This window comes from Carassius gibelio, chromosome A5 (assembly GCF_023724105.1).
Source record: "Carassius gibelio isolate Cgi1373 ecotype wild population from Czech Republic chromosome A5, carGib1.2-hapl.c, whole genome shotgun sequence".
In the NCBI taxonomy this organism is placed as follows: Eukaryota; Metazoa; Chordata; class Actinopteri; order Cypriniformes; family Cyprinidae; genus Carassius; species Carassius gibelio.
This window is the reverse complement of record NC_068375.1, coordinates 18,881,382-18,906,709: the sequence shown is the minus strand read 5'-3', so window position 1 is coordinate 18,906,709 and position 25,328 is coordinate 18,881,382. Positions and strand designations below refer to the sequence as shown.

At 37.1% G+C, this 25,328-nt stretch overlaps 1 protein-coding gene across 1 annotated transcript; it reads right to left on the bottom strand.

Annotated features, from left to right (window-relative positions):
* Positions 1–7,005: 7,005 nt before the first annotated feature.
* Positions 7,006–14,588, bottom strand: LOC127999476 (uncharacterized). Its single transcript, XM_052592188.1, has 2 exons — positions 9,257–14,588; positions 7,006–8,156 (listed from the first exon to the last, which is right to left on the bottom strand). Exon 1 carries the CDS (start codon positions 14,442–14,444, stop codon positions 13,299–13,301), a length of 1,146 nt encoding a protein of 381 aa, XP_052448148.1. The 5' UTR covers positions 14,445–14,588; the 3' UTR covers positions 7,006–8,156; positions 9,257–13,298.
* Between the last annotated feature and the right edge of the window lie 10,740 nt (positions 14,589–25,328).

Below are 25,328 nucleotides of genomic sequence, written 5' to 3'. Positions count from 1 at the left end.
TTTTCTGATTGGCTGATCGGTAGCTATATTTTTTTTATTCGATTAGCAGGTGCGTGTCAGGGCCTTCGGGGAACTCACTTGATTCCTCTACGTTACCTGTTTCACTGTTTAAAAAAATAGCGCCGCAACTTGGTGGGCGTTGTCCTCGTAATGTCTCTGCGTGAGAAATACAAGGTGTGGCGTGTGAGCGTGTGAACGGGTTGAAATGCGTGAGTCTCACGCCCAATGCGTGAGACTTGAGAGCCCTGGTGTAATATTTACTTTTGGAGTTTAAGTCGGGAGCTTCATACTAACCCTCCCTGTTATCAGTTTTCGCTTATTGTTGCTGTTGTTAATATCAAATTTATTATAGTTTGGTTTATTTGTTTTATTTGGAAGTTGTACGGAGGTGGACACGATTTGTTTAATCCTGTTTTTCTCCTGTTTTGGGGCCAGGAAGGGAGTTAGGGTACTATTTTGTTATTATTTTGTTTTTCTCTGTTTGATTAATTAGAGGCTTAAACAATCCAGTTAAATTGTTTTGTTTATTTTGGCCTTGCCCTCTTAAAGCTACGGAATTTCTTTTCTTTCTTTAAAATTGTCTTATTTTAATGTACCTTTTGTGTTTGTCCCATGAGCTGTCAAATAAAAGTTATTTATGGTAATTTGTTTTTGTGGGGCTGTGGCAGGACTTCTTAAAACAATGTTTGTTGTTTTGTTGCGTCTCCTTATACCCCTAGATCAGTGATCCTCAAATCTGGCTAGCGAGATCCACTTTCCTGCGAAGTTTAGCTCTAACCCTAATCAAACACGCATGAGTTTCCTAATCAGTGTCTTCAGGATCATTAGAAAATCACAGGCAGGTGTATTTAATTAGAGTCAGAACTAAACTCTGCAGGAAACTGGATCTCGCGAGCCAGATTTGAGGATCACTGCCCTAGATTAATGCGGGACCAAACTACTGTATACACACACACACAGTATGTGTACACATTATGTTGCAGTGAGGATAAATGTGAGAAACCATAATAACTGTAATAATAACTGTGATAAAACTTTAATAACTATAATACAGTTTTTATTTTTCTAAAGAAACATTGTTCAACAGTGACACCAGCAGGTAAAGTTACAATAGGAGTCTCTCTTGCCTCACCTGAGCCCATTGAGTTTTAACAGACCCCCTATAGCATGGCATGAGTTTGCAGGGAGGTTATTGAGAATAAATGGGGGAATGTCACGTGAAGGCGGCAATGCCTGATTTGTGATATATTTGGATAAGACCGTTATGTTCGGCTGTGATTGGTTCATGCGATAAATCCTGCTTCATGTGTTTGTGCGTATTCGCAAATCTGTCTGAGGCCCTGTCCCAAATCACACCCTAAACTCTTGCAGTCTTCCTCAGAGTCCACACATTCGTGATGTAATGATGCTTTGACTGTTGAGCAGATGTCTGCTGTGGAGCTTGACTTAAAAGGGCGTAAGCCTTATGAAAGCTAAAATGATGAATGGGATAACCCATGGTCTCTTGTACTCAGTGGACAAGCACACACATTTTAAGTCTGCATGAAGTGTGCCATTTGGGACACGGTCTGAATGAAGAATATAATGGGAAGACTCATTTTAATAGTAATAACTTATGGCATGCAGGAAATCCTTAAAGGGGGGGTGAAATGCTCATTTTCACTCAATATTCCTGTTAATCTTGAGTACCTATAGAGTAGTACTGCATCCTTCATAACTCCAAAAAGTCTTTAGTTTTATTATATTCATAAGAGAAAGATAGTCTGTACCGATTTTTCCCAGAAAAACATGAGCGCCTGGAGGCGTGACGTGTAGGCGGAGCTAAAGAATCACGAGCACCAGTAAGCTTTTGCGTTGATAGCCTTTGGAAGCTGTGACACCGTGAGGACAAAACCAACCAAAACAAACCATGGCTAACAGTCAGTTTCAGCGTATATTTATGTTCCAGAATCAGATCCCGAGGCTGAAACTGAACGAGAGCAGCAGCAGCAACGACTCGCTCCGAGCGGGGCTCGAACCCGTGTCTCGGCATGGGAGGCGGACGCACTAACGAGGAGACATAGATATTTTAAGCAGTTTTACTCACCGCCTGCCGTTCCAACATACGATCGTGGCCCTTTTTCGTTGGGATTGCATCATCCTTAAGAAATGAACGATACGCAAATCCATCGTCAAACTGGGCCATGTTTGTAAAACAAGCATCTTCGAAATGCAGGGAACAAACACAAACACTTGCACAACTCCGTTGATGCTCTGTAAAAATAAACTCCATCCACTGGTCCCTTAATGCTGTTTTTTTTTTTTTTGGTAATCTGTGAAGGGTTGTTTTGCCCTGGCAACCAAAAATACACTTCTTTTGTGACTTTTCGCGACGCTCTCGCTCTGATCACTTGAATGCCTCTGCTCTCAGTGCTCTGCTATATGGGAGCACGCGTTCTTCTGGCAGACGTGCCCTAGGACCCCTTTAAGGAAAATTCCGCTCCATCTAACGTCACACAGAGCCATACTCGAAAAAAACTTTCCGAAACTTGTGACAAACCGGAAGGAGTATTTTTGGAACAGAAATACTCCTTCAAACGTACAACTTAATTTTTGAAACTTTGTCCATGTTTAGCATGGGAATCCAACTCTTTAACAGTGTAAAAAACTCAGTATGCATGAAATAGCATTGCACCCCCCCTTTAATATGGACAAAGGCTGTCACTGTAGCAAAGCTGAATTAAAATGAGAAACATTTTGACTGATGAAATGTGAAGACAATAAACAGACGATTGTGGCAATATATGGTTCATGTGTGTTTTGCCAAGTAATTTCCAGATTACTAATTATAATTTAAATAATATTTATTACAGTAATAATAATAATAATAATAATAATAATAATGTTTGTAGCATATAAATCAATCATACAATTTTAATTTGGAAAATATAGGAAAAAAATATTATAGAATACAAATTAAAAGTAAGAGATAATAATACTTCTAGTAATAATAATAATAATTAATTAATAATTACTTACATTTATATAGCGCTTTTCTAGACACTCAAAGCGCTTACATAGTCAGGGGGTATCTCCTTATCCACCACCAGTGTGCAGCATCCACCTGGATGATGCGACGGCAACCATAGTGAGCCAGAACGCCCACCACACACGACCTTACTGATGGAGAGGAGACGGAGTGATGAAGCCAATCAGTGGATATGGGGATTGTTAGGAGGCCATGATGGTCAGAGGCCAATGGGCGAATTTAGCCAGGATGCCAAGGTCACACCTCTACTCTTTTTGAAAGACATCCTGGGATTTTTAATGACCACAGACAGTCAGGACCTCGGTTTAACGTCTCATCCGAAGGACGGTGCATGTTGACAGTATAGTGTCCCCATCAAGACACTGGGGCGCTAGGACCCACACAGACCACAGGGTGAGCACCCCCTGCTGGCCTCACTAGCACCTCTTCCAGCAGCAACCTAGTTTTCTCAGGAGATCTCCCATCCAGGTACTGACCAGGCTCAGCCCTGCTTAGCTTCAGTGGGCAACTGGTCTTGGGCTCCAGGGTGATATGGCTATTAATAATAATAATAATAACAATGATAACAGTAATATAAAGTGTCAGTCAGCCAAAAAAAATAAAAAAAATAAATAAATAGTTGATGAAATACTGTATAAAGTAAATATCTGTTAGTATATAGTTAACTATTAAAAAGAATAGCTAACCAAATTCCGATTAATACTTGGCTTTATTAAAACTGTTAATGTAAAAATATTGTTAATGTGAAAAAAGCAGCTTCAGAACAGTATATATATATATATATATATATATATATATATATATATATATATATATATATATATATATATATATATATATATATAATGTTTAATGTTGTGATTCTTTACTGGTGGGTTGCAACCCGAAAATGGAGCTCATGTCTGTTCTGAGGGAGTTGCCAAGCAGGGGAAAAAATAATGCTAAATTCAAATAACTAAATGGCATTATTTACATATTGTGTAGTATAGCAAATTAAACTGATCCAGTCTTACAAAAAAGAAGAAAACAATACCCATTTCTTTCATCACTGATGTTTCACAATGCCATACATCCAATAAAATTTTTGATGAAAGTTCAGTTCACTTTATTGTGATGGTCTAGTTCTATTACTATAAGTAACATTGTATGTACCTGCTTGTCTACTTACTCTTATTAGGGTCTTAATAGAGTATAAGGCTGTTAGGATTACAATAAGTTGACGTACTTGCAAAGTTACTTAAAGTATTTCATTTTTTATTTTTTTTGGGAGCCCATCACAATAAAGTGTTAGCAGATATTAAACATACAGTCTACAGAAAATTCAAAAGGGACCACCAAAATAAAGTTTTACAGAAAATGTATCTGTCACATAGACTCTTTAGAAAATTATGCCTCTGCCTATGTTTTTGAACAGTCAAAACTTAAAGGGGGGGGGGGGGGGGGGTAAAATGCTATTTCATTCATACTGAGTTTTTTACACGGTTAAAGAGTTGGATTCCCATGCTAAACAGGGACAAAGTTTCAAAAATTAAGTTGTACGTTTGAAGGAGTATTTTTGTTCCCAAAATACTACTTCCGGTTTGTCACAAGTTTCGGAAAGTTTTTTTCGAGTATGGCTCTGTGTGACGTTAGATGGAGCGGAATTTCCTTATATGGGTCCTGAGGGCACTTTTGCCGGAAGAGCGCGCGCTCCTGTATAGCAGAGCACTGAGAGCACAACAGACTTCACTGATCAGAGCGATTCACTGATCAGAGCGAATGCGTCGTGAAAAGTCACAAAAGAAGTGTGTTTTTGGTTGCCAGGGCAAGACAACCATGCACAGATTACCAAAAAAACAGCATTAAGGGACCAGTGGATGGAGTTTATTTTTACAGAGCATCAACGGAGTTGTGCAAGTGTTTGTGTTTGTTCCCTGCATTTCGAAGATGCTTGTTTTACAAACAAGGCCTAGTTTGATGACGGATGTATCGTTTATTTCTTAAGGATGATGCAATCCCAACGAAAAAGGGTCACGATCGTGTGTTGGAACCGCAGGCAGTGAGTAAAACTGCTTAAAATATCTCTGTCTCCTTGTTAGTGCGTCGCCTCCCATCGGAGACTCGGGTTCGAGGCCCGCTCGGAGCGAGTCGTTGCTGCTGCTGCTCTCGTTCAGTTTCAGCCTCTGGATCTGATTCTGGATCATAAATAAACGGCTGAATGTGACTGTAAGCCATGGTTTGTTTTGGATGATGGTTTTTCCCTCACGGTAATGTCACAGCTTCCACATGCTCTCAACACAAAAGCCTACGGGCGCTTGTGATTCTTTAGCTCCGCCCACACGTCACGCCTCCAGCGGCTCGTGTTTTTCCGGGAAAAATCGGTACAGACTATCTTTCTCTTATGAATATAATAAAACTAAAGACTTTTTGCAGTTATGAAGGATGCAGTACTACTCAATAGGTACTCAAGATTAACAGGATATTGAGTGAAAACGAGCATTTCACTCCCCCTTTAAAGCATGTACTTGCATGCAATTCACTGCAGTTTGACTAAAATGAAAGACCAACTACTTTTATACCTTCTCCAGGGGCGTCGCATCGCACCCGTGGGGGATGTGGGTGTTTTAACACCCACACTTTTCCCGGTGAGAGGGTTCAACACCCGCACGTTTTCTGCAGTTTTTTCGCAGTTTTGCACAAACACCTTACTACAGTCGCTCCTCCGTTTCCTCCCGCCTCTCTTAGGGTGTTATTGGTCAGCTCGTGCTGAGGAGGCGGGAACTTAGGCGGGAAGAGTTTGGGAAGATGTTCTGTTATCGTTTTGTTGACATGTTGAGTGTTTTCGGTATTATATTTTGTTTTTTAGACTAATGCTAATTGCTATTATTGGGATATTGTTCAGCAGCTAGCTAAATTCGGTTATGTAACGTTATGTGGCATGCAATGTATATGTTATGTTATTAACTGTGATGAAGAAGGCAGGGCATTGCCAAGGAGGGGGGACAAACTGCCATTGTTAAGCAGTGTATTTATGGGTTCATTGCCAGTGCAACTGATGGTGATATTTTGAGCATTGTTTGTTGATTAGCTGAATACTTTTGTGGATACTTACCTGTTGTGTTTGATTGTAACGTTACATGTTGAGGAGAAAAAAGTGAGAAATGATGACATTGTTTGCGTACCTGTTGAAGAATTATGAAAGAAAAGTGTATATTATTTTAATGTCTAAAAACAGTTAATTGTTACATTATTTATACCACCAGAGAAAAAGCTTTGTGTGGGCGTTTTTTTTTTTTCTTTCTCTCCCCTTTTCTGATTTTTTTTAAATGTAGGATTTTTTATTCATTTTTTTCAGCCAAACGCTGCAAGCCGGAAATCCGGGACAGTGCCGGAGAACTTGAAGCCCTGCATTTTGTACCCCTCTGTCATGGTATTCATAATTTTTTATTGTTTATTAACAAACCACATCCATCCCCCACACTTTTGAAAAACTTGCTACGCCCCTGACCTTCTCACACAATTTATGACTACAGGGCAGGTTATCTATTAGTAGTGACTTATTTTCACAGTGTTCCTTACATAATACTATGGTGATTATCAAAAAACCATAGTGAATGATTCGTAAAATCTACAGTTATATGTATGGCTTTTCTGATGTAGTAAACTTGCTCAGTTGCTCACCTGGTACAACATTACTTACGACTTGTGATGTGGAGAAGCTCAAAAACTTGTAGAATGGCTTGCTGCTTAAAAAAAAAAAGTGTTTGTTTATGCATATATGTATGTATGTATTCATTCATTTATTTATTCATTTATTATTAACATATTTGGTTAGACTTGGGTTTCAAAGTTGGTGGTTTTGTTCAAATGCTAGGAGCATTATCATTTTAGTATCACTCACCGGATATTTTGTTTCCAAACTGAGAATAAAACTACACAAAAATAAAAACAATGAAACTACTCAAGGTAAAAGAAAATATGATCTAGTTTATTGCTAGATTGCGCTGTAAAAGAAAATGAGAAATTGTGAATCACTGCTTTAGAAAACATTAGCATGAAGATTGTGGTTTGGTTTATGCTTCGGTACAATAAAAATACATTATTCATGGCACATGCCTGCCCACTGCTTCTCAAGAACTAACAATTATGTCAGTCATTGTGTTGGAATGTCTGAAATATAAGAGGAGAAATATTGCTCTTTTACCATGTTGAAAAGATGGGCCACCACTGAATGCTTCAGTTTAACTAAATATACAATTATGAACCCAACACATTAGCATCTTTGCATTCAATGCCTTCATTAGTAAGCACAATATATACAACTAAAAGTATTTACATGCTTTTCCTACATGGCAAGACATGCATAATCCCAATCTTACCCTAATAGAAAAATAAATCAATTAAAATAAAACCGCATTATGCATCACCATGATATTGCAATCTCACGCATAAGGAGCTGTAGAGTACACAGGAGTCTTGTGCAATATTCCCCTCAGTTACACAAAGATATAGGAGCTCCCATGGAGAAATACCAGTCAATGTGTTTCTTTATTGGACTCGCTAGATTCATCCACCCACACAACTTCGCCTGAGTTCTCCCCCAATCTACTCGGTGTTGAAGGGGGGTTAAAAAAAAAAAATATCACACCATTGCTTCTCTGCATATCATCTTCTTGGCCTGTTTACACTGATCTCCTTCTGCAGCTGCTTCCTATGTAACATTTCTTCCTTACTTTTCCCCTTCTCTCTTTTTCTTTCCTTTCTCTGCTAATGTGTATGACCAACAATGTAGTGAATGCTGCTCAGGGATTAAACGATGTTCCGCATGTTTTGATAGCTCTTCGTTATTACACAAAGTCGCCTCAAATGGTGCCCTTATGAGAAAATTTTAAGCCCAGCCGCATGTGTTCTGGTGTCTTCGAGAGGTGAATCCCTTGGTGAATGGCCAGCTCCTCCACAGCGACTTGGAGAACAATGCAGTGGACAGTGGAACAAGGCATGCCAAACACTCTGGAGACCACTCCCTACAATTTACCACTGGCAGACAGAAAAGAAACACCTGGGTCTGGATTGTGGCACACAAAAACTGTTGTCATTCACTCTCAGAAGATCCATCAGCACTGTCAGGGCCTCCCTGCTCAGCTGAAAACTGTAAAAAATAAAATAAAATAAAAAACCAGTCCAACTCTGGCACATTCAGCTTTTTCCTGCAGTACAGGGGTCTGGTCTGATTTAGGGAAAGAAGGAAAATAGATAGCTTAGAGCTATGACTCTGGCTACGTTTGCATTAACCCAAATAATCCGTTTGTAATCTGATTGATGGCTCAATTGGACTCAAAAACGTTCATATAAACCCCTTAATCGATCCGATTGAGCTCGTTTCAAATTAAATTTCGATTGGATTGAAGGGGGTGGTTTAATCCACTTCTTTTATGATTGAGCTTGCATGCAAACACTCGATCGGATTGAACCTGAACCTGAACCTTGAAGGACTGCACATGTGCAATGACGCAGAAATAACAATGACGCATGACACACGGAACAAGCAGTTCTTCCTTTTGAATAAAGTGATGTATAAATGCGTGTCCTGTCATTATAAAACTCTTTCAATCGGCAACTGTGAAATGAGCAGGACAACCTTGTGGAGACTCATCCACAGGCAACCCACTTTGGGTGCGAGTGGCTTTTTTTATGGTTATGTGCAAACAGTGAGAAACTTACTTTCACTTTTACTATTTGAGCAGTGTGCACGTCAAAAAATCTATTCCGATTTGTAGCTTTTGACATAAACCCGCACATTAAGCCGATCACTTTATTTAGCGTTCATGTAAACACTACAATCAGATTCAATCATAATGAATTCCGTCCGATTTAACTAAAAATTGTGCATGTAGATGTATCCAATGTAATTAGAAGAAATATTGAGATACTTTAGTAAACAACTTTTAGTAACAACTAATACCATATCAGGGTGTGAAGGCCACAGCCATGGCCTCAGAACCAGTTTAAGAGCGGTAACCATGCACTTCTAATTTATGCGGTTTTTCTTTAGGATTAGTTTATATAGATTTTTCATACACATTTGTTGCAAACATTTTAGTTACAAATAACTCCCAGGACACGTAGTTCATTTCACATACATTGTACTTTATTAAGTTGACCATACAGAAGTATATTTTTGGGAGCATGCACCATTAGTTACTTTTGGATTGTCATTCTGTTTGTATAATTATTTGTTTCTGAGCTTACCAGTGTTGTATTTGACACCCGAGAGAGATCCAGGAAATTGGCTGGCTTAAAAGGGTGATGTCTTCTTCTTCTTCTTCTTTGGTTGTTTAACGGCGGATGCGGACTAACTTAGCGCACTACCGCCACCCTCCAGTTAAATTGTGCCTAATCACCACTATGGTTTATATCTTTGAAAATAATGTAGCCTGCAAGCCACATAAAAAAAAAAAAAAAAAAAAAACACTTATAGTAATCCATCTGTCTAAATTTCCTTTCAAATAAATAACTTCCCTATATTCTATCAATGAGTCCGGTGTTCTTTAAAAATTCAAACATATACTTTATTACTTTATGATCGGAAGCCTTAGACAAAATATTTCTAAAGTTAAAACTTTCCCCACTATCCTCTATTTTCCTTTTAATTAAAGACCTTTCTCTATTAAATTTCCTACAAATCATAAAGACATGTTCCACTGTTTCTGGCACATTACAGCTCCCACAATTTCCTGAATTATGCTTTCCTATCATCTGCAATGTTTTGTTCAGTCCAGTGTGTCCTATTCTCATTCTTGTAAAAATTGCCTCTTCTCTTCGACATCTTCTTATCAAACGGCCCTGACCAACCTCAGGGTTTACACTGTAAAAGCCCCTCCCTTTATCTCCCCTATCCCATTTATCTTGCCATAACTTTTTAACATGTTTTTTAATCATTGACTTAGCCTCTGCCTTTGATATTTTACACTGAATAGACACATTTGTTGCTTTCAAAGCCTGTTTAGCAAACTTGTCTGCCAACTCATTACCAACCATACCTACATGAGCCGGAACCCACACAAACTTTACATGCGTCCCCCCATTTTGAATACTATGAATCAAAGTCAATATCTCACACACAATATCATACCTTTCATTTGAGTTACCTGATTTAAAATTTTCTAAGGCTGACAACGAATCTGAACATACAACTACTCTTAGTGGTTTCATTTGCTCTACCCACTGCAACGCCATTACAATTGCTATTAGCTCTGCTGTGTACACTGATAGGTGATCCGAAACTCTTGCAGAAAACTTAATATCAAACTCTGGTATCACATTTGCGATTGCCACTTTCCCTGTATCTGGTTGTTTTGATCCATCAGTAAAGATTTGCACGTACCCATAATAGTTATCTACATACCTCATAGCCATTTGTCCACTATATCCCTTATAATTTTTTAACTTTTCATGCAAGGTTACATCAGTGTCCGGTACCAGTAGCATCCACGGTGGGTGCGGTGAATAGACTACAGATGGACTAAATTCATAATTTTCTAAAGCTGCTTGCTTTACCTTTTCATGAATACTTGCACTAAACGACTCTCTTTTACTTTTTTCCTGCTCCCATGTTAAGATGAGGACACTTTTAGTGGGATGGTCTTCAATATGTCCTTTTAATTGAACATAATACGACAATGACATTTGCAGTCGCCTCAACTCAAATGGCATTTCACCTACTTCAACCTGAAGCGCTGATATAGGGGAGGTTCTCATTACTCCTGAACATATCCTAAGGGCCGAACCCTGAATAACATCAAGCTTCTTTAATTCAGACTTTGCAGCAGACCCATAAGCCATGCACCCGTAGTCAACAATAGACCTAATTAATCCAACATATAATCTTTTCATTGAAGTCATATCTGCTCCCCACTCCTTATTGCACAAGCACCTAATTATGTTAATGACTTTTTTACATTTGTCAACAATATTTTCAATATGATTATGCCATGTAAGCTTAGAATCAAAATGCATACCTAAAAATCTCATACAATTTACTCTTTTTAAATCTCTACCATACAACTGGAATTTAAAACTTTCTTCAATTTTTTTAAATGAGAAGAATACTACCTTAGTTTTCTCAACAGAGAACCTGAATCCCCATTTCCCAGCCCATTCTTCAACAGAGTCGATAGCTTTTTGCAAGTTTTTAACAGTGATTTGAACATTTTTACCCCTTTTCCAAAGAGCGCCGTCATCTGCAAACAATGATTTGCCTATGCTATAATCAAGTGTATCATATATATCATTTATCATAATAGAGAATAGAATTGGTGAAATAACACTTCCTTGGGGTACACCATTTTCCACAAATAGACAATCAGAGAAGCTACTGTTTATCCTCACCTGAATTTGTCTATTATTTAAAAAGTCCTTAATCCAGTAATACATTTTCCCGTCTATTCCAAGCCTTCGTATTTTAATTAACACACCATCCTTCCAAAGCATATCATACGCCTTTTCCACATCAAAAAATATAGCAGCAACTACTTCTTTACACACTTGGGCTTTCCTTATATCACTCTCCATTTTAATAACTGGGTCCATCGTTGACCTTCCTTTCCTGAAGCCGCTTTGGAACGGCGTTATCAAATTCCGGGACTCAACATAAAAAGTCATTCTCTCCACAATCATTCTCTCCATTACCTTACCCAGGTGGGATGACAAAGCAATTGGCCTATAACTTGAAGCCACAGTAGGATCTTTCCCCGGCTTTCTAATTGGAATAATAACAGCCATCTTCCAGTTCTTTGGAATTTTCCCTTGCTCCCACACCTTATTAAATAATTCCAACACAGTATTAAGAGCCTCGTTACTAAGATGTTTCAACATTGCATAACTTATTCTATCTTTTCCCGTAGCTGTTACCTTCGTCTTGTTTATAGCCTTTTTTAATTCATTCACTGAAAAACTTGCGTTCAAGCTATCATTTTGATCCTCTACATTTTCTAAAAGATATTGATACTGTCTTTTTGTTGCTGCTCTTTTATGTCTTTCATCATCAGTTAAATTGAGACTACTATGAACATTAGCTATAGTTTTGACCATTAATGCTGCTTTCTCTTCATCCTTCACTGCCACAGTGTCACCATTCTTAAGGACTGGATAGCTCCAAGATTGCCGCACCCCACTCATTTTTTTCACAACTCTCCATACTTCATTTACGGAGGTTTGTCTTCCTATAGTGTTACAATACTTTGTCCAGTAATCCTTTTTAACTTTCCTAATTACTTTCCTTACCTTAGCCTGCTCTCTTTTATATTCCATATACTTTTGGAAGCTTAAGCTATTTTTAAAATCTTTAAAAGCTTTATTTCTACTGCTTATTATTTGTGTGCATTCATCTGTCCACCAGGGTACCAATTTCCGCTTCTTACTTCCAGGCCTTGACTCAACAATAGAAGCTTTTGCAGCCTCCACCATAGCTATACTAACATTCTCTGTAAATTCATCCACATCATCTATCACCTCAACTTGACCCATATTCCTATCACTTATAAATGTAAACATTGTCCAGTCAGCTTTATTGAAATTCCATCTTTCAGAGAAACACTGGTTCATATTGCAGCTCCTGCTACCCAACCTACACATAATCGGATAGTGGTCACTTCCAATTGTTGACTCACTATAGACTTCCCATATTATTTGACCTGCAAGAGACTGAGAAACCAAAGTCAGATCTAATACAGACTGCACCCTCATCCCAATACGAGTAGGTGACCCATCATTTAAACAAACCAACCCTTTCCTATCCATAAGCTCTTCTAAAACCAAGCCATTGTGATCCGTTTTATCCCCTCCCCACAGGGAACTATGTGCGTTAAAATCTCCTAGCCATAATATTTTGCCACCTTCTTGCCCTTCAACCAACTCTAGTGCTTCAATATCAAGTCTTTTACAGGGATTATAAAAATTTACAACATTTAAACTACCATTATCACACCAAACCTCAGTGACTAAATACTCTAATCCTTCACCCTTACCTAAAACTCTGTAGGGAACCCCCACCTTAATAAAAGTAGCACACCCACCCCCACTACTATCACTCCTATCATTTCGCTCACACACATACCCATTTAAAACAAAATTCATATGAGGTTTCAACCATGTCTCAACAACGCAAATAATCTCAGGTTTAGTCTCTAACTCGAAGATAAACCTCTTGAGTTCTTGCCCATTTGCCACCAAGCTTCTAGCATTCCACTGTATAAAGAAAATGTTTTTTTTTTTTTTTTTTTTTTTTTTTTTTTTAAGTTTTAGCTTGTAAACTCGACGCAGACAACTGTGAAGACGGCTGTGATAAGGATGCTGGCTTCTCAGATTTATCTCTGTTCTGAAGTTCTTCATAAATACTTTCCCACGTAATATCTTTAATACCCAGATACCTATTTGCACTTTTAACCACAATGGCTGTCTTCTCAGATCTGTGTTTTGCTTGTGACGTACAGTTTATAACTTCCGCAATAAAGCACATAAATTCTCTCTTTTTAATAACCAGGAGTTCCTCATCATCAACCAAGGGTTTTCCAGCTCTTGTTGCCAGTCTCACTAACTTTGGTTCAGCTTGACCTCTCTTAGCTGCCTCGGCATAAGACAACTTTCCTTCAGCCCTAGCATGCTGGATTTCAACTGCTCTCTTTCTGGCTTCACACTCCCTATACCCAACACTATGCGATCCTCCACAGTTGACACACTTTTCTTGCACCCCAGTTCCACATGCACCATAGATATGTTCTCCTCCACAGCGCCCACATGTTTGTGTGCCTTTACAGTAAGCAGCTATGTGACCATATTTCTGGCATTTGAAACACCGCAATGGAGGGGGCACATACATCCTTACATTATAGTTCAGATATCCCACAGTGACATATTTAGGCAACTTTTCCCCTTTAAAATCCACCATTACTGATAGACTATCAACCTTCTCGCCAAATCTCCATGCTTTAAGTCTCTTCATGCTAATTGCATGTCCTCCCTCAATGCTATCCTTCAGCTTTCCCAAATCCTCATCTGCGGGAATACCATAGATTACTCCCCTACACACCTCTCCTGTCGCCATTCTTTTCTTCACCTCCAAAACTTCTTTTTTGCAAACATTTTTTAGCTTTAATGCTTTCAATTGCTGGCCCACGTCTTTACACACTATCATCAAATCACCGTCAGAATGCACTCTAGCTCTGGCAATCTCTCCCACCTTTTCGCGCAAAAACTTTGTGAGAGCAACAGGCCCTACTGACTTAATATCATGACCCTCTTTGAACTTTACCAGCACTTTCCATTCGTCCTGATCCATTTTCCTCCTCACCACTCGTTCACTCGCGTCTTCTGACTCGCTGTCATGACTTAGACCCCGCTTCCTTTGGGAATTAGCCTCATTACATTCGTCCTCATCCATACTATCCTCACTCAACACCAACCTCCGCCGCTCAGCTTGACGTTTGACAATCACGTTTTCTGCTACAATCTTTCAAAACACTTCCGGATTTCGAATAACAGCGGAAATCCCGCCCTAACCTTCCTTCCCTGGCTCCAGAACCCAGTCAATCTGCTCAAAAATGCGAGTTTCTAAGATCCCCTCTCAAAAGGGTGATGTTTGGAGAAGGAGCAGTTTTATAGGGGAGGTTGCCTAATTGGACACTACCATTGTTTATATCCAGGGGGGATAGCTCATTCTCTCCTTAGATATTTTGGGGTTTGGATTTATATTATATTGAGTACTTTTTTGAGTTAAATAAAAGTATTTTCCTTTTGGAATAAGTTTTAGGTAGATTTTGCTGTTATTTGTAGCTTATGTAGTAGTGTTGTTGTTAGTCTTCCCCTATGTGTTAAAATTGGTCTGATCAGCCAATATATAAATCCCTGGGCCCGTATTTATAAAGATTCTAAGAATCCTCTTAGAAAACTCTTAATTTAGCTTAAAAACTTTTACGTAGGAGTCTTAGCTTAAGAGCAATTCGGGACCGATCTGAGAGCAACTCTGAGTAAGGAAAAGACAAAAACGTTTCATCTTAGTGAGGAGGCGGCGTTGACCCTGTTGCTATGTATGACACAATCTTTTGAAGACTGTGATTGGTTGGTTGTCCAAAAAGGGAAAAAAAAGAGTGATTTTAAGTATAGGGTCTATTCTAATTCTCACTTTGAATTTACATACGTACTTTTTCCTATTTGACCGTTCTCTCTCTCTCTCTCTCTCTCTCTCTCTCTCTCTCTCTCTCTCTCTCACTCACACACACACACACACACACACACACACACATTATATGTGTGTATATAAATCCTTTTTTTATTAACCATGCTTTTAATTTCCTATAAGGTATTTGATTAGCTTAGAATGATAAAAATTGTTCCACTCTGTCCAATTACAGTGATTGCTGTCCTATTTAAGTGGTGGTTTGAATGTTGGTTTTAATGTATCAAACATGGAATCAAAACCAAGAAGGGCGAGAAAGAGCCAAACTGGACAGAGGAACAGTGTTTACTGTTAGCCCAATTAGTGGATGAACACAAGGCCATTCTTAAAGGAAATATCGGGCCGGGTGTCACAGCAAGGGAAAAGAAGCAGACATAGGAGCATATAGCACAAACTATTAACGGTTCATTCCCTGCTTGTGCGCACCTATAAGCCTGCTATATTCATAAATGCAGTTTTTTGAGCCTGCAAGGTGGGAATGTCCAGTGGAAACTAAATGAACTGCGACACAATAAGATGTTGTGAAAGTGCTGTAATTGTTTGTGTGATCACTCTGCTTACAGAAGGTTGTGACAGACCCAAATCATCACTATTGAATTGTTGCATTTTCACAGTTGCCAAATATCGTAATGTAGTGATTACTTTAATTTCTGCGCTGTGTTGGAAATGTTAGCATGTCTCTAATAAGATCAGTCACAAACATGATCCCTGCACGATCTTATTAACTCACTGTCATCCATTGTCTGCAACACATTTCTTCTGTCTCTTCGTCTTTCTGCCATTTTCTCCTCTGCTAAAGAAACTCTTAAGCCTCTTAAAAGTCCTTGTCTGTGCTCCTAACAAGTTTGACCGTAAGTCCTCTTTTAAGGGTTAAGATGCTTTCTGACTTACTTTTTTCTTTACTAGGATTTTTTCTTTAATTTTAAGAGTAAACGCCAACATTTCTAAGAATTTTCTTAGAATTTTGTCACTAGGAGCTACTTTTTGCATTAAGATTCTTTATGAATACGGGCCCTGTTATTTCTTTTGTAGGAGGTCAGTTGTATATATATACATATTGAGTGAACTGTCCTTTAAGTAAAAGTAATATATTGCATATTTTAATATATGTAAGGTATTAACAGTGAAAGTAAAGGTATACAGTATTGTTCTAAACAAATAATTTGTCAGGATGCTTTTGCACTAATATTACTGCTGCACTACTGTGTATGTTGCATTTTACTTCTGAATATGTCCAAGGTTATTAAATTTAAAGTCACCTAAATAAAGCCAACTAAATATACTGCTGCGTAGTTTAATCTACAACAGTGCATCATGCTGTAAAAAATAAAAAATAAAATATTTAAAAGAAAAATTTAAAGAAAAGAATATACTTAATGTGTGTGTATATTTTGTAGCTTTTCATTTGTATAATTACATTGTTGGATTACAACTTTAAATGCAGGTACTGGCTTGGAGCTTACTTGAACAAAGGACGCGGCAAACCAATGTAATTTACCTGGCCTCGCTCTTGGCTAAGCCTTGACATTTTTTTTTTTTTTTAAGAAAGTTTTAAAAAAAAAGTATCTTGTCTTGATCTGTCTTACTGATTCCAAACTTTTGAACTGTAGTTTAATCTTAATAATAGCTTTGTTATGTATTGCCACACATACATAGTTTATAGCTAAATAGTTTCCAAATGTTCTCCTGAGACAAAATATGGAATGCCTGTCACAGTCTTGCTTATTACAGAAAAATACCTGGCCTTATACGTTTAAAAAGTCCCCCAAACAATTAGCTACGGAAACAAATGCCATAATCAAGAGTATTATTATTATTATTTATTATTATTGGAAAGCACACTTCATTAATAGTTCAACCTTTTTTTGAAGTCCACAATATGTCTTAAAACAACATTATACTTCACTTTTAGAGAATACCCACACATTGTAATTTATACACTTCACTGAACAATAAGACCTAATAGCATTTATTAATTCTGCCAACATATTTCAGATGTTAGGCTCAAATTGAGACTCTGCATATAATTGGTCTCCTCCAGAACCATAAATCAAAGACAAGACACACTATACAAGCTTTCCACTTGATTTCATTAGCAAGCAAACAGAACGAAAACAAATAATCACGTTTTAAACTTAATATCTATCTTCCATAGCTTAGTAATAACCAAATGATCACTTCTTTAAAAAGAAATCAACTAAATTTAAATTAAATTAAATTAATGCATTTAGCAGACGCTTTTATCCAAAGCGACTTACAGTGCATTCAGGCTATCAATTTTTACCTATCATGTGTTCCCGGGGAATCAAACCCCCAACCTTGCGCTTGATAACGCAATGCTCCACCAATTGAACTACAGGAACACTATGCATTCAAATTAATGTTATATTGAATTAAAGGTTGCAATAAGTTATTGGAACAATAAGGTCTATTTGAACGTTGTTCTAGATATGAAATATTCCAGAAGTCAAACTTCTATACTGAGTGTGTGTTTTCAATGCTTTTATCTCAAATGCAAACAGTTTACTCTGCAAACAACAGGAGAGCTGGGACTTTATTAGAGAACTAGGTTGGTTTTTCAGGTCCTCTGAACACATTAATCCTTCCCATAGGATTCTTAATGTAGACAAGGGCCAATTAATTACAGTTAAATACAGCCAGATCAATCCATTTCTTTGCCTCTGGCTAGGTGATAATTGTGTCTTCACTGAAAGGTTACAGCACAGGTCAGCAGCTCAAATGAACTATAATAGCCATGCATTTGGATAGACTCAAGAGCCTAGATCGTGTAATGTTTACCAGGGTAGTGAGATAGAAGTGATGTATTGACTGTTTCTGTCTGCTCGGTTTACTTTCTTTATCTCTTCTCCTGTAAATTAATGTATAAGTTAAGCATCATTCCCCTGCACTTTGATTTTTTTTGTCCTTCCATTTAATAAGGATGCTGTGAAACTCAAGCAGCACAACATCCTGCTCCTTATATCAGCTCAGATTTTAATGGTAAAATGACCCTGAGCTATCTGAAGTTTGAACTTCATTAGTTAATTTCTATAGTGCTTTTCTATCGTCAGGCCTATATACAGTCTCAATGTGTTCTTTCAATTAAAGTGACATATCATATAATGCTTTGACAGCTATATATCACAACCCGTCTCATATTTCTTCAAGGTGAGAGCTATTAAGCTATGTTGGCATTAATTAAATGGAGAAGTTCTGTTGGTGTCCCTGCAGTTTATATGGAAGTAGAAGCTATGGTGAAAATCATAGAATTAACAATGACATATAGAACATTAGTTATGCTATATCTCAGTTATTTTCATTTTTTTCATTGACATTTAATCTGTATTAGACTGTAACAAATCAGTAAAATATGGGACAATATTTATATTTCCATATTTTATTTCTTTTTAACCACTGTTTAACCAGTATTTTTCTTTTTTTCCAGTGTACAACAAACTTTTTTTAATTATATTTGGTGACCATTTACCCACCCTCATGTTATTCTAAACCTTTGACATGTCTCAAAGTTTTATTTATTTACTTTACAAATGGCTGCCCACTGCTCCGGGCGTGTGCTGCCGGTTTGTGTGTGTTCACTGCTCTGTGTGTGTGTGCACTTTGGATGGGTTAAATGCAGAGCATGAATTTTGAGTATGGGTCACCATACTTGGCTATATGTCACGTCACGTCATATTAGGCCAACTTCACACAGCAGCACAATATGGTTTTCACCCCTGTAGTTTGAGTCTTTAATATTGTTGCATTCACATATATTTTATTTACGTGTTGATAACCACATTATTCACTATAAATGAACTCATACTCACACATACATTGTGAGAGTCCCACTCTGTGCTGCTCATATGCATCTTGTGGGTTTTGATGGGTTTCAGTGTCTTGACTTCAGTTTAAACAGATGGATATTCATGCCTTTATTTTAAGCTGCTGAGTGAACATGACATGTTGTTAAGCTCCTGTAAGTAAACTTGTCTGTCAATCACGAACACTAACAGTGTGTATGTAGCCTTAGCACCTAAAGTGTATATATTAGTACCTAACAGTAAAAAAAATATATCAAAAACAAGTAACTTTTGAAGGGGTGCTATCCCAGTTACAGCTTTTATTACATATTTACTGTTCAATGTGGTTTTCTAAAACAGCAACATAATTCCATTAAGTGCTTGATTGTTGTTTCATCTCGCCAATGTGAATAATTTTGAACTCCTCAAAGTCTACGAACCCATTTCAAAGAACAGGCGTGTTTATCACTGGTATGTACTGTATTGTTTCACACCCAGCTGGCTTGTGTTGAGGTTTAATTCCCTGTTGTAACATGCTTGCTTGGGCAAAGGCGCATAAAGGATCAGAATTTCCTGTCTTGGAAGATAAGCATATTCCTCACATGCACACCAAGCCAGATATCCACACACTAAATAGATCAATTATTTACATTTTCAATCTCTCATGCTAACATGGCCCCATTTATCATCCAAAACAACTTTATGGGTTTTTCTTCACACAGTAATGTTAATCAATAGCAAGTGAAATATGAAAAGGAAGAAATCAAATGCATGTAAATATGAGAATTTTCTGATCTGAGCAAACTAGTGCAACTTGAGAGTAAATATCACATGCAAATATAGTGTGAGGGTAAGCAAAAACAACCATTGCACACAGGCTCAAAGACATAATTCTCATATTCAGCAGTCTTGGGGGGTGGCTGCGTTCCTTTAGTCTTTTAGCTTATGGATATTTTGTGTGAAAAAAAAGGCTATTGATATAAAAATGATAATGCATTCTGCTAACAGGAATAATATGCATTGTATGTTTCTAAATCGCGCATTCATCAGAGCAAAAAATAAATATGTTAACATGTTATTTTATTTATTTTTCTAAGGTCTGATTCAAAGAGGCCTACTGCAGATACTGAAAGGCTGACATCATCTTTGTTTCTGTTTGAAGCTTCTACAGAGTATTTATCAAGGGTGAAATAGCAAGTAGAACACATGGCAACCTTTGATCTCTAGGGCAAAGTTTTGAGCCTGGGAGTATTCAAATATCATTTGCTTTCCAAAAGCTGGAAAAATCGTAGAAATGGTGAATTGTGTTCAAGCTTGTGTACAAGTTTTAACAAATAACATATTAAATATGACAGCATATTTGTACTCGCTAATTCCAGCTGTTTGTCATTAGGGATCATAAACACTCACAACTACAAGATTTTGAGTTGCATATTTATTCAGGCCTAACTATTCAAAATCAAATGTGTTATAATAACACCACTAATAAAGATGTTATGATTTTTTTTTTCATAAATACAATTATGAAATATATATTGTAATTCCATTGTATATTGTAAATTTATGTTTATTATTTAATTGTCTGTATGATATATGATTACTGTTATTTAATATTGTTCATGTTCAGAGTCACAACATTGAAACTATGCTGTTGGAACTCTTGTGTCCCGATATGGCACAAAAACAAGAGCAAACACACACACACACACACTCTCTCTTATATATATATATATATATATATATATATATATATATATATATATATATATATATATATATATATATATATATATATATATATATATATTAGGGCTGCACGATTAATCGCATGCGATTGTCATGCGTGTCTCATCAGTAAAGATGGTTCTGTGATTAGCGGTAAATGTCCATCAGCTGCTTTCAAATGGAGCAGCACCTAATATACAGAGCCGTAGATCGCTGACAAGCTATGCAATATCGCGTTCATAACCGCATGCAATTAATCTGCGATTATGAACGTGATATTGCACAGCTTGTCAGTGAATTACGGCTTCCCATCACACTAGATGTGGACTGACATTGCTCAGAAGTCAGATGTTGGTTGAAAGTGAAAACCCAACCTCTGTTTGGTGTCAAACTCTAGCGTAAATACTCCAAAAACATGACAATCTTCACTTATTATAAACAAGATTTATTTCTGTCATAAATGTAAAAAAGTTCTTATTGAGATTAACAGAGATGTTGATGGTTTATTGAAAATGATAGTTTAGTTTGATGTCACCATTATGCTGATCAGTACTTAGGAAGTATGACTCTTTTCAGTGTTAGAGTTCATTTAGCTGCTGTAATTATATCTGTTACAGCAAAAACATTGAGAAAAAGATGTCATTAGATAATGTTGGTTACTGGCTGATATTAAAGATGTCTTAATGTAACAATCTGATCAACTGATTTTACCAGTAGTCTGTTCTACGCTAGTAATTTAATATTAGTGACTATAGCAGATGTGTTGCAATACACAGGGTCCTGACAATTTATGTCATTTTATTTTTATCTGATCTTTTTAAACTACATTGTTTTAGAATCACTTCAAACCTTAGGATGCTTAGACATACAGAGACCTTAAGAATTAGTGTAAGAATCTCAACAATGGTGACATGCTTCATGCCGCAATGCATTCTGGGTGCTATGGATGAGTTTTGCATGATGTACCCAGAATACATTGCAGCATAAAGCATGTCACCATTGTTGAGATTCATACACTGAATCTTGATGTTTGTGTGACAAATTTTTTTAAATCTTTGAAATAATCTGCTTTAAATTCAACTGGGTGTCAGGCTGTTGACCATTGAGTCACTTTAATAAATAATACTTAACTAACACCACACAGTAGCTTGGGTGAAAACAAGTAATCAGACATACCAATCATCAGCAAGCAAACAGCACCATTGAACCACATATTAGTTTGCTGTTTTAGCCACAATAAAGATGACAGCAGCTAAAAAACAACACCGACAAGTCAAGTGTCAAATTGCACAACTAAAGCCAACACTTACCAGCATTATGGTGACATCAAACCAAGCTATTACTTTTAAACAGACATCAACATCCACATCTAAACATCCACTTAAATCTTAATTAGAATGTTATGGAATAATGTTCTAATAATGTTACTGATAAACATTTGTAGAATGTTTTTAGAGAACGTTATCCTATCTTTTGAGAGAACGTTCTGGGAACAAAAATAAAACTACCCGCTAAAAACATTGTTAGAACAATCCATGGGAATGTTCTTAGAACATTTTAGAACAAAGAAAATTCTAGCTTTTTTATTTTTATTTTTAATATTATTATTATAAACACAGCAAATTCAGTAGGTAAGCACACATGACGCGCCATTCCCGCATCTCATTCTTGTTTCTGTGGCAGTGCGTCATTCTCTTCATGAGGAGTGCAGTCCGGAGCGCTGTATGACTGATGCAGCAGTTCAATTAAACTTTACTCCAAATATATAAACTTACCTGTTTTGAATACTTTATATTTAACTTGTTCGTTTATGCCCAATATTGGTGTTAAACTGTTGACAGATTTTGCAAAAAATTTAGACTGATAACTTCCATTCGCAGATGCAGCAAATTTGTCACAGGACGCGCAATATGACAGTTGCGTCCAACTATATATGAACTAGCTGCTTTAAGTACGGTATTTTTATATTTAACGTTAGTTTATCAGTATGTTTTAAAGTATATATTTTTTCGATTACTGGGTTATTCCGTAGGCTCTCTCTCCCTCTCTTGCTCCACCCATGCACGATAATAACGTGTATCGTCGATCTCACGGGCTAATGATATGACGATTTGAAAAATGACCATATCGCCCAACACTAGTGGACGATAAAATTGTCTCCACGCTCTGCTTTTGAAGAAATATTGTTGTATTGTGCTGCAGCGCACATTCTATCACCTGCAGTTCTGGGGCCGAGGAATTAATATACTGTGACATACATCAGACATTAACATCCCCAGTGTCCACTTATTCACAAGAGCAACATTTTGTTTTTGTTTTTTTCTGAGCACACACAAAGCATGAACGTGCTGCAACTGTAATTAAAGGATATAGTTCACTCTAAAATTATTTTTTTTTCTAAAATGTATGTCATTGTTTATTTGCTCACATGTTGTCCCAAACCTACAGTAAATTAATTTCTTTCTTGTGCTGCACACAAAAGAAAATATTTTGAAGAAGCTGTTACCAAACAGTTTCTGGTCCACATTGACTTTGATAGTAGGGGGAATAATACTATGGAAGTCACTGTGAACCAGCAACTGTTTGGTTTTCCACCTTCTTTCAAAACAGAGTTTATGTTTAGCAGAAAAAGAAAACTTTATTTACATTGAGACGGTGATTGAGAAGTTCAGGGAGACGAAGGCGCGCTCTGCTGCTTTCAGATTCTTCATTCCAGGAGGTCCAGGTCTGAGCCTGAACAACATAGGGGTCCTGCCCTGTCTCGATCTGAGGATGAAAGATGGGAACAGAAGGCTAGTGTCGCGACTCACGCTCCTCTCCCACTTCTTCCGGCATAGCAGCATTGCTAAGTCTTCCACAGACATGTAAGACTTCATTGTGCAACTGAGGTTTTAATTTGTAGATTGAACTGCCTCTTTGTATGGCTTGTCCACTTTGCAAAGCTGATATCTCCTCAGCAAACTTCTCTCTTTGGCAGTACTTCACTATTTCAAGCTCAACATCCTTCAAATCTGAAATGTGACTTCCTTGATGTCCGACATCATTTTGTCCACTCTATTTGAATTAGTTGGAGTCTTTGTGGCAGTAAGAATATTTATATTTAGCCCAAGTTCAGCATATTTTTTCAATGTTGTGACTCTGTTCGCCACATATATTCTGAATCTTGTGCTTTCATTTCTGAGGTATTAAGCACAGCTGTGCTGTCTGTCCAGTAAACTGAAGATTTAACTTCCAACTGTAGTTCTCTTTTTTAACATCAAATCCTTTTTTGGGCAACTGTCACAGCTGTCTGTTCCATTCGTGGAAATGTAGGCCTTTTTAGAGGGGCAACTCTGGCCTTCCACATAATCAATGTGCAGTGCACCTGATCCTGTTGATTACCGAAAAGAAGATATATTGCTGTACCATATGCATCTTCACTCCCATCAGTGAAGTAATATAGCTGTGCCACAAGATTTTCTCAGAAATCTGCTGGTTTAATGCATCTGCTCACCTTTAACTCTTCAAGCTGATGAAGTTCATTGAGCCATTCTGTCAACTTTTGTTTTACTTACTCTAGCAGATCATTGTCCCATCCTATTTTCACTCTACATAAATCTTGCAGGATCATATTTGCTGGTAAAACTACAGTTGCAAGAAACCCCAAGGGGTCATAGATAGAGCTGACGAACAAGAGAAGTCATCTTCGAGTGAGTGAATAATCTTAAATGACTATTTTGAATTAAAATGTGTCTTACCCAGCATCCCAATGGATGCCCAATGCTCTTTCCATTAGCAACATTTCATGATCAAGATCAATTTTTTGTCTGTCAGCCCATTCATTCTCAGGGATGTTTACTAGCACAGCACTACTGTTGCTTGTCCACTTGACCAAGCAAAAACCTAATTTGAAACATATTGGTAGTTTACCATGATACAGCTCAATGGATATACTAAAAGTTGCTGCAGTCGCATGCCGTATTTTCAGAACCGGTCTCCCACCAGTGCACTGACCAGGCTCTGGCCTGATTAGCTTTAGTGAGGTTTCCTCACAAGGACCAACATTTTGTTATCATAACATAACTACCTGAACCAAACACAACAAACACACTGATAGAAAAATAATAAAAATAAATAAAAATAAATAAATAAATATATATAAAAATGGATTTTCAAAATGTGTCATCTCTACCCAGCTAAAAGGAAACATTTATTAAAGTTCTGGCAAGGTTTCTGCAAAGTTATGAACAAACATTCTTCCAGTAACATTAATAGAATGCTTGATCAAAGTTATCTGGTCTTTACAAAACATTACCACAAAATGTATCATGAACATCATTCATGAAACTTTGTATTATTATTATTATTATTATTATTATTATTATTATTATTATTATTATTATTATTATTATTATTATTTCTGCAACATTATAGTTTGGATGTTCATTTAACATTTCTTTAAATTTAAGACAAACTAACAATGTTTTCAAAACATTAGCAGAAACATATTATTTATACAATGCTCTTGGACTTTTTTTCTAATATGTTTTAGTTGGACTTTTTTATTTTTCAAAATGTTAGACAA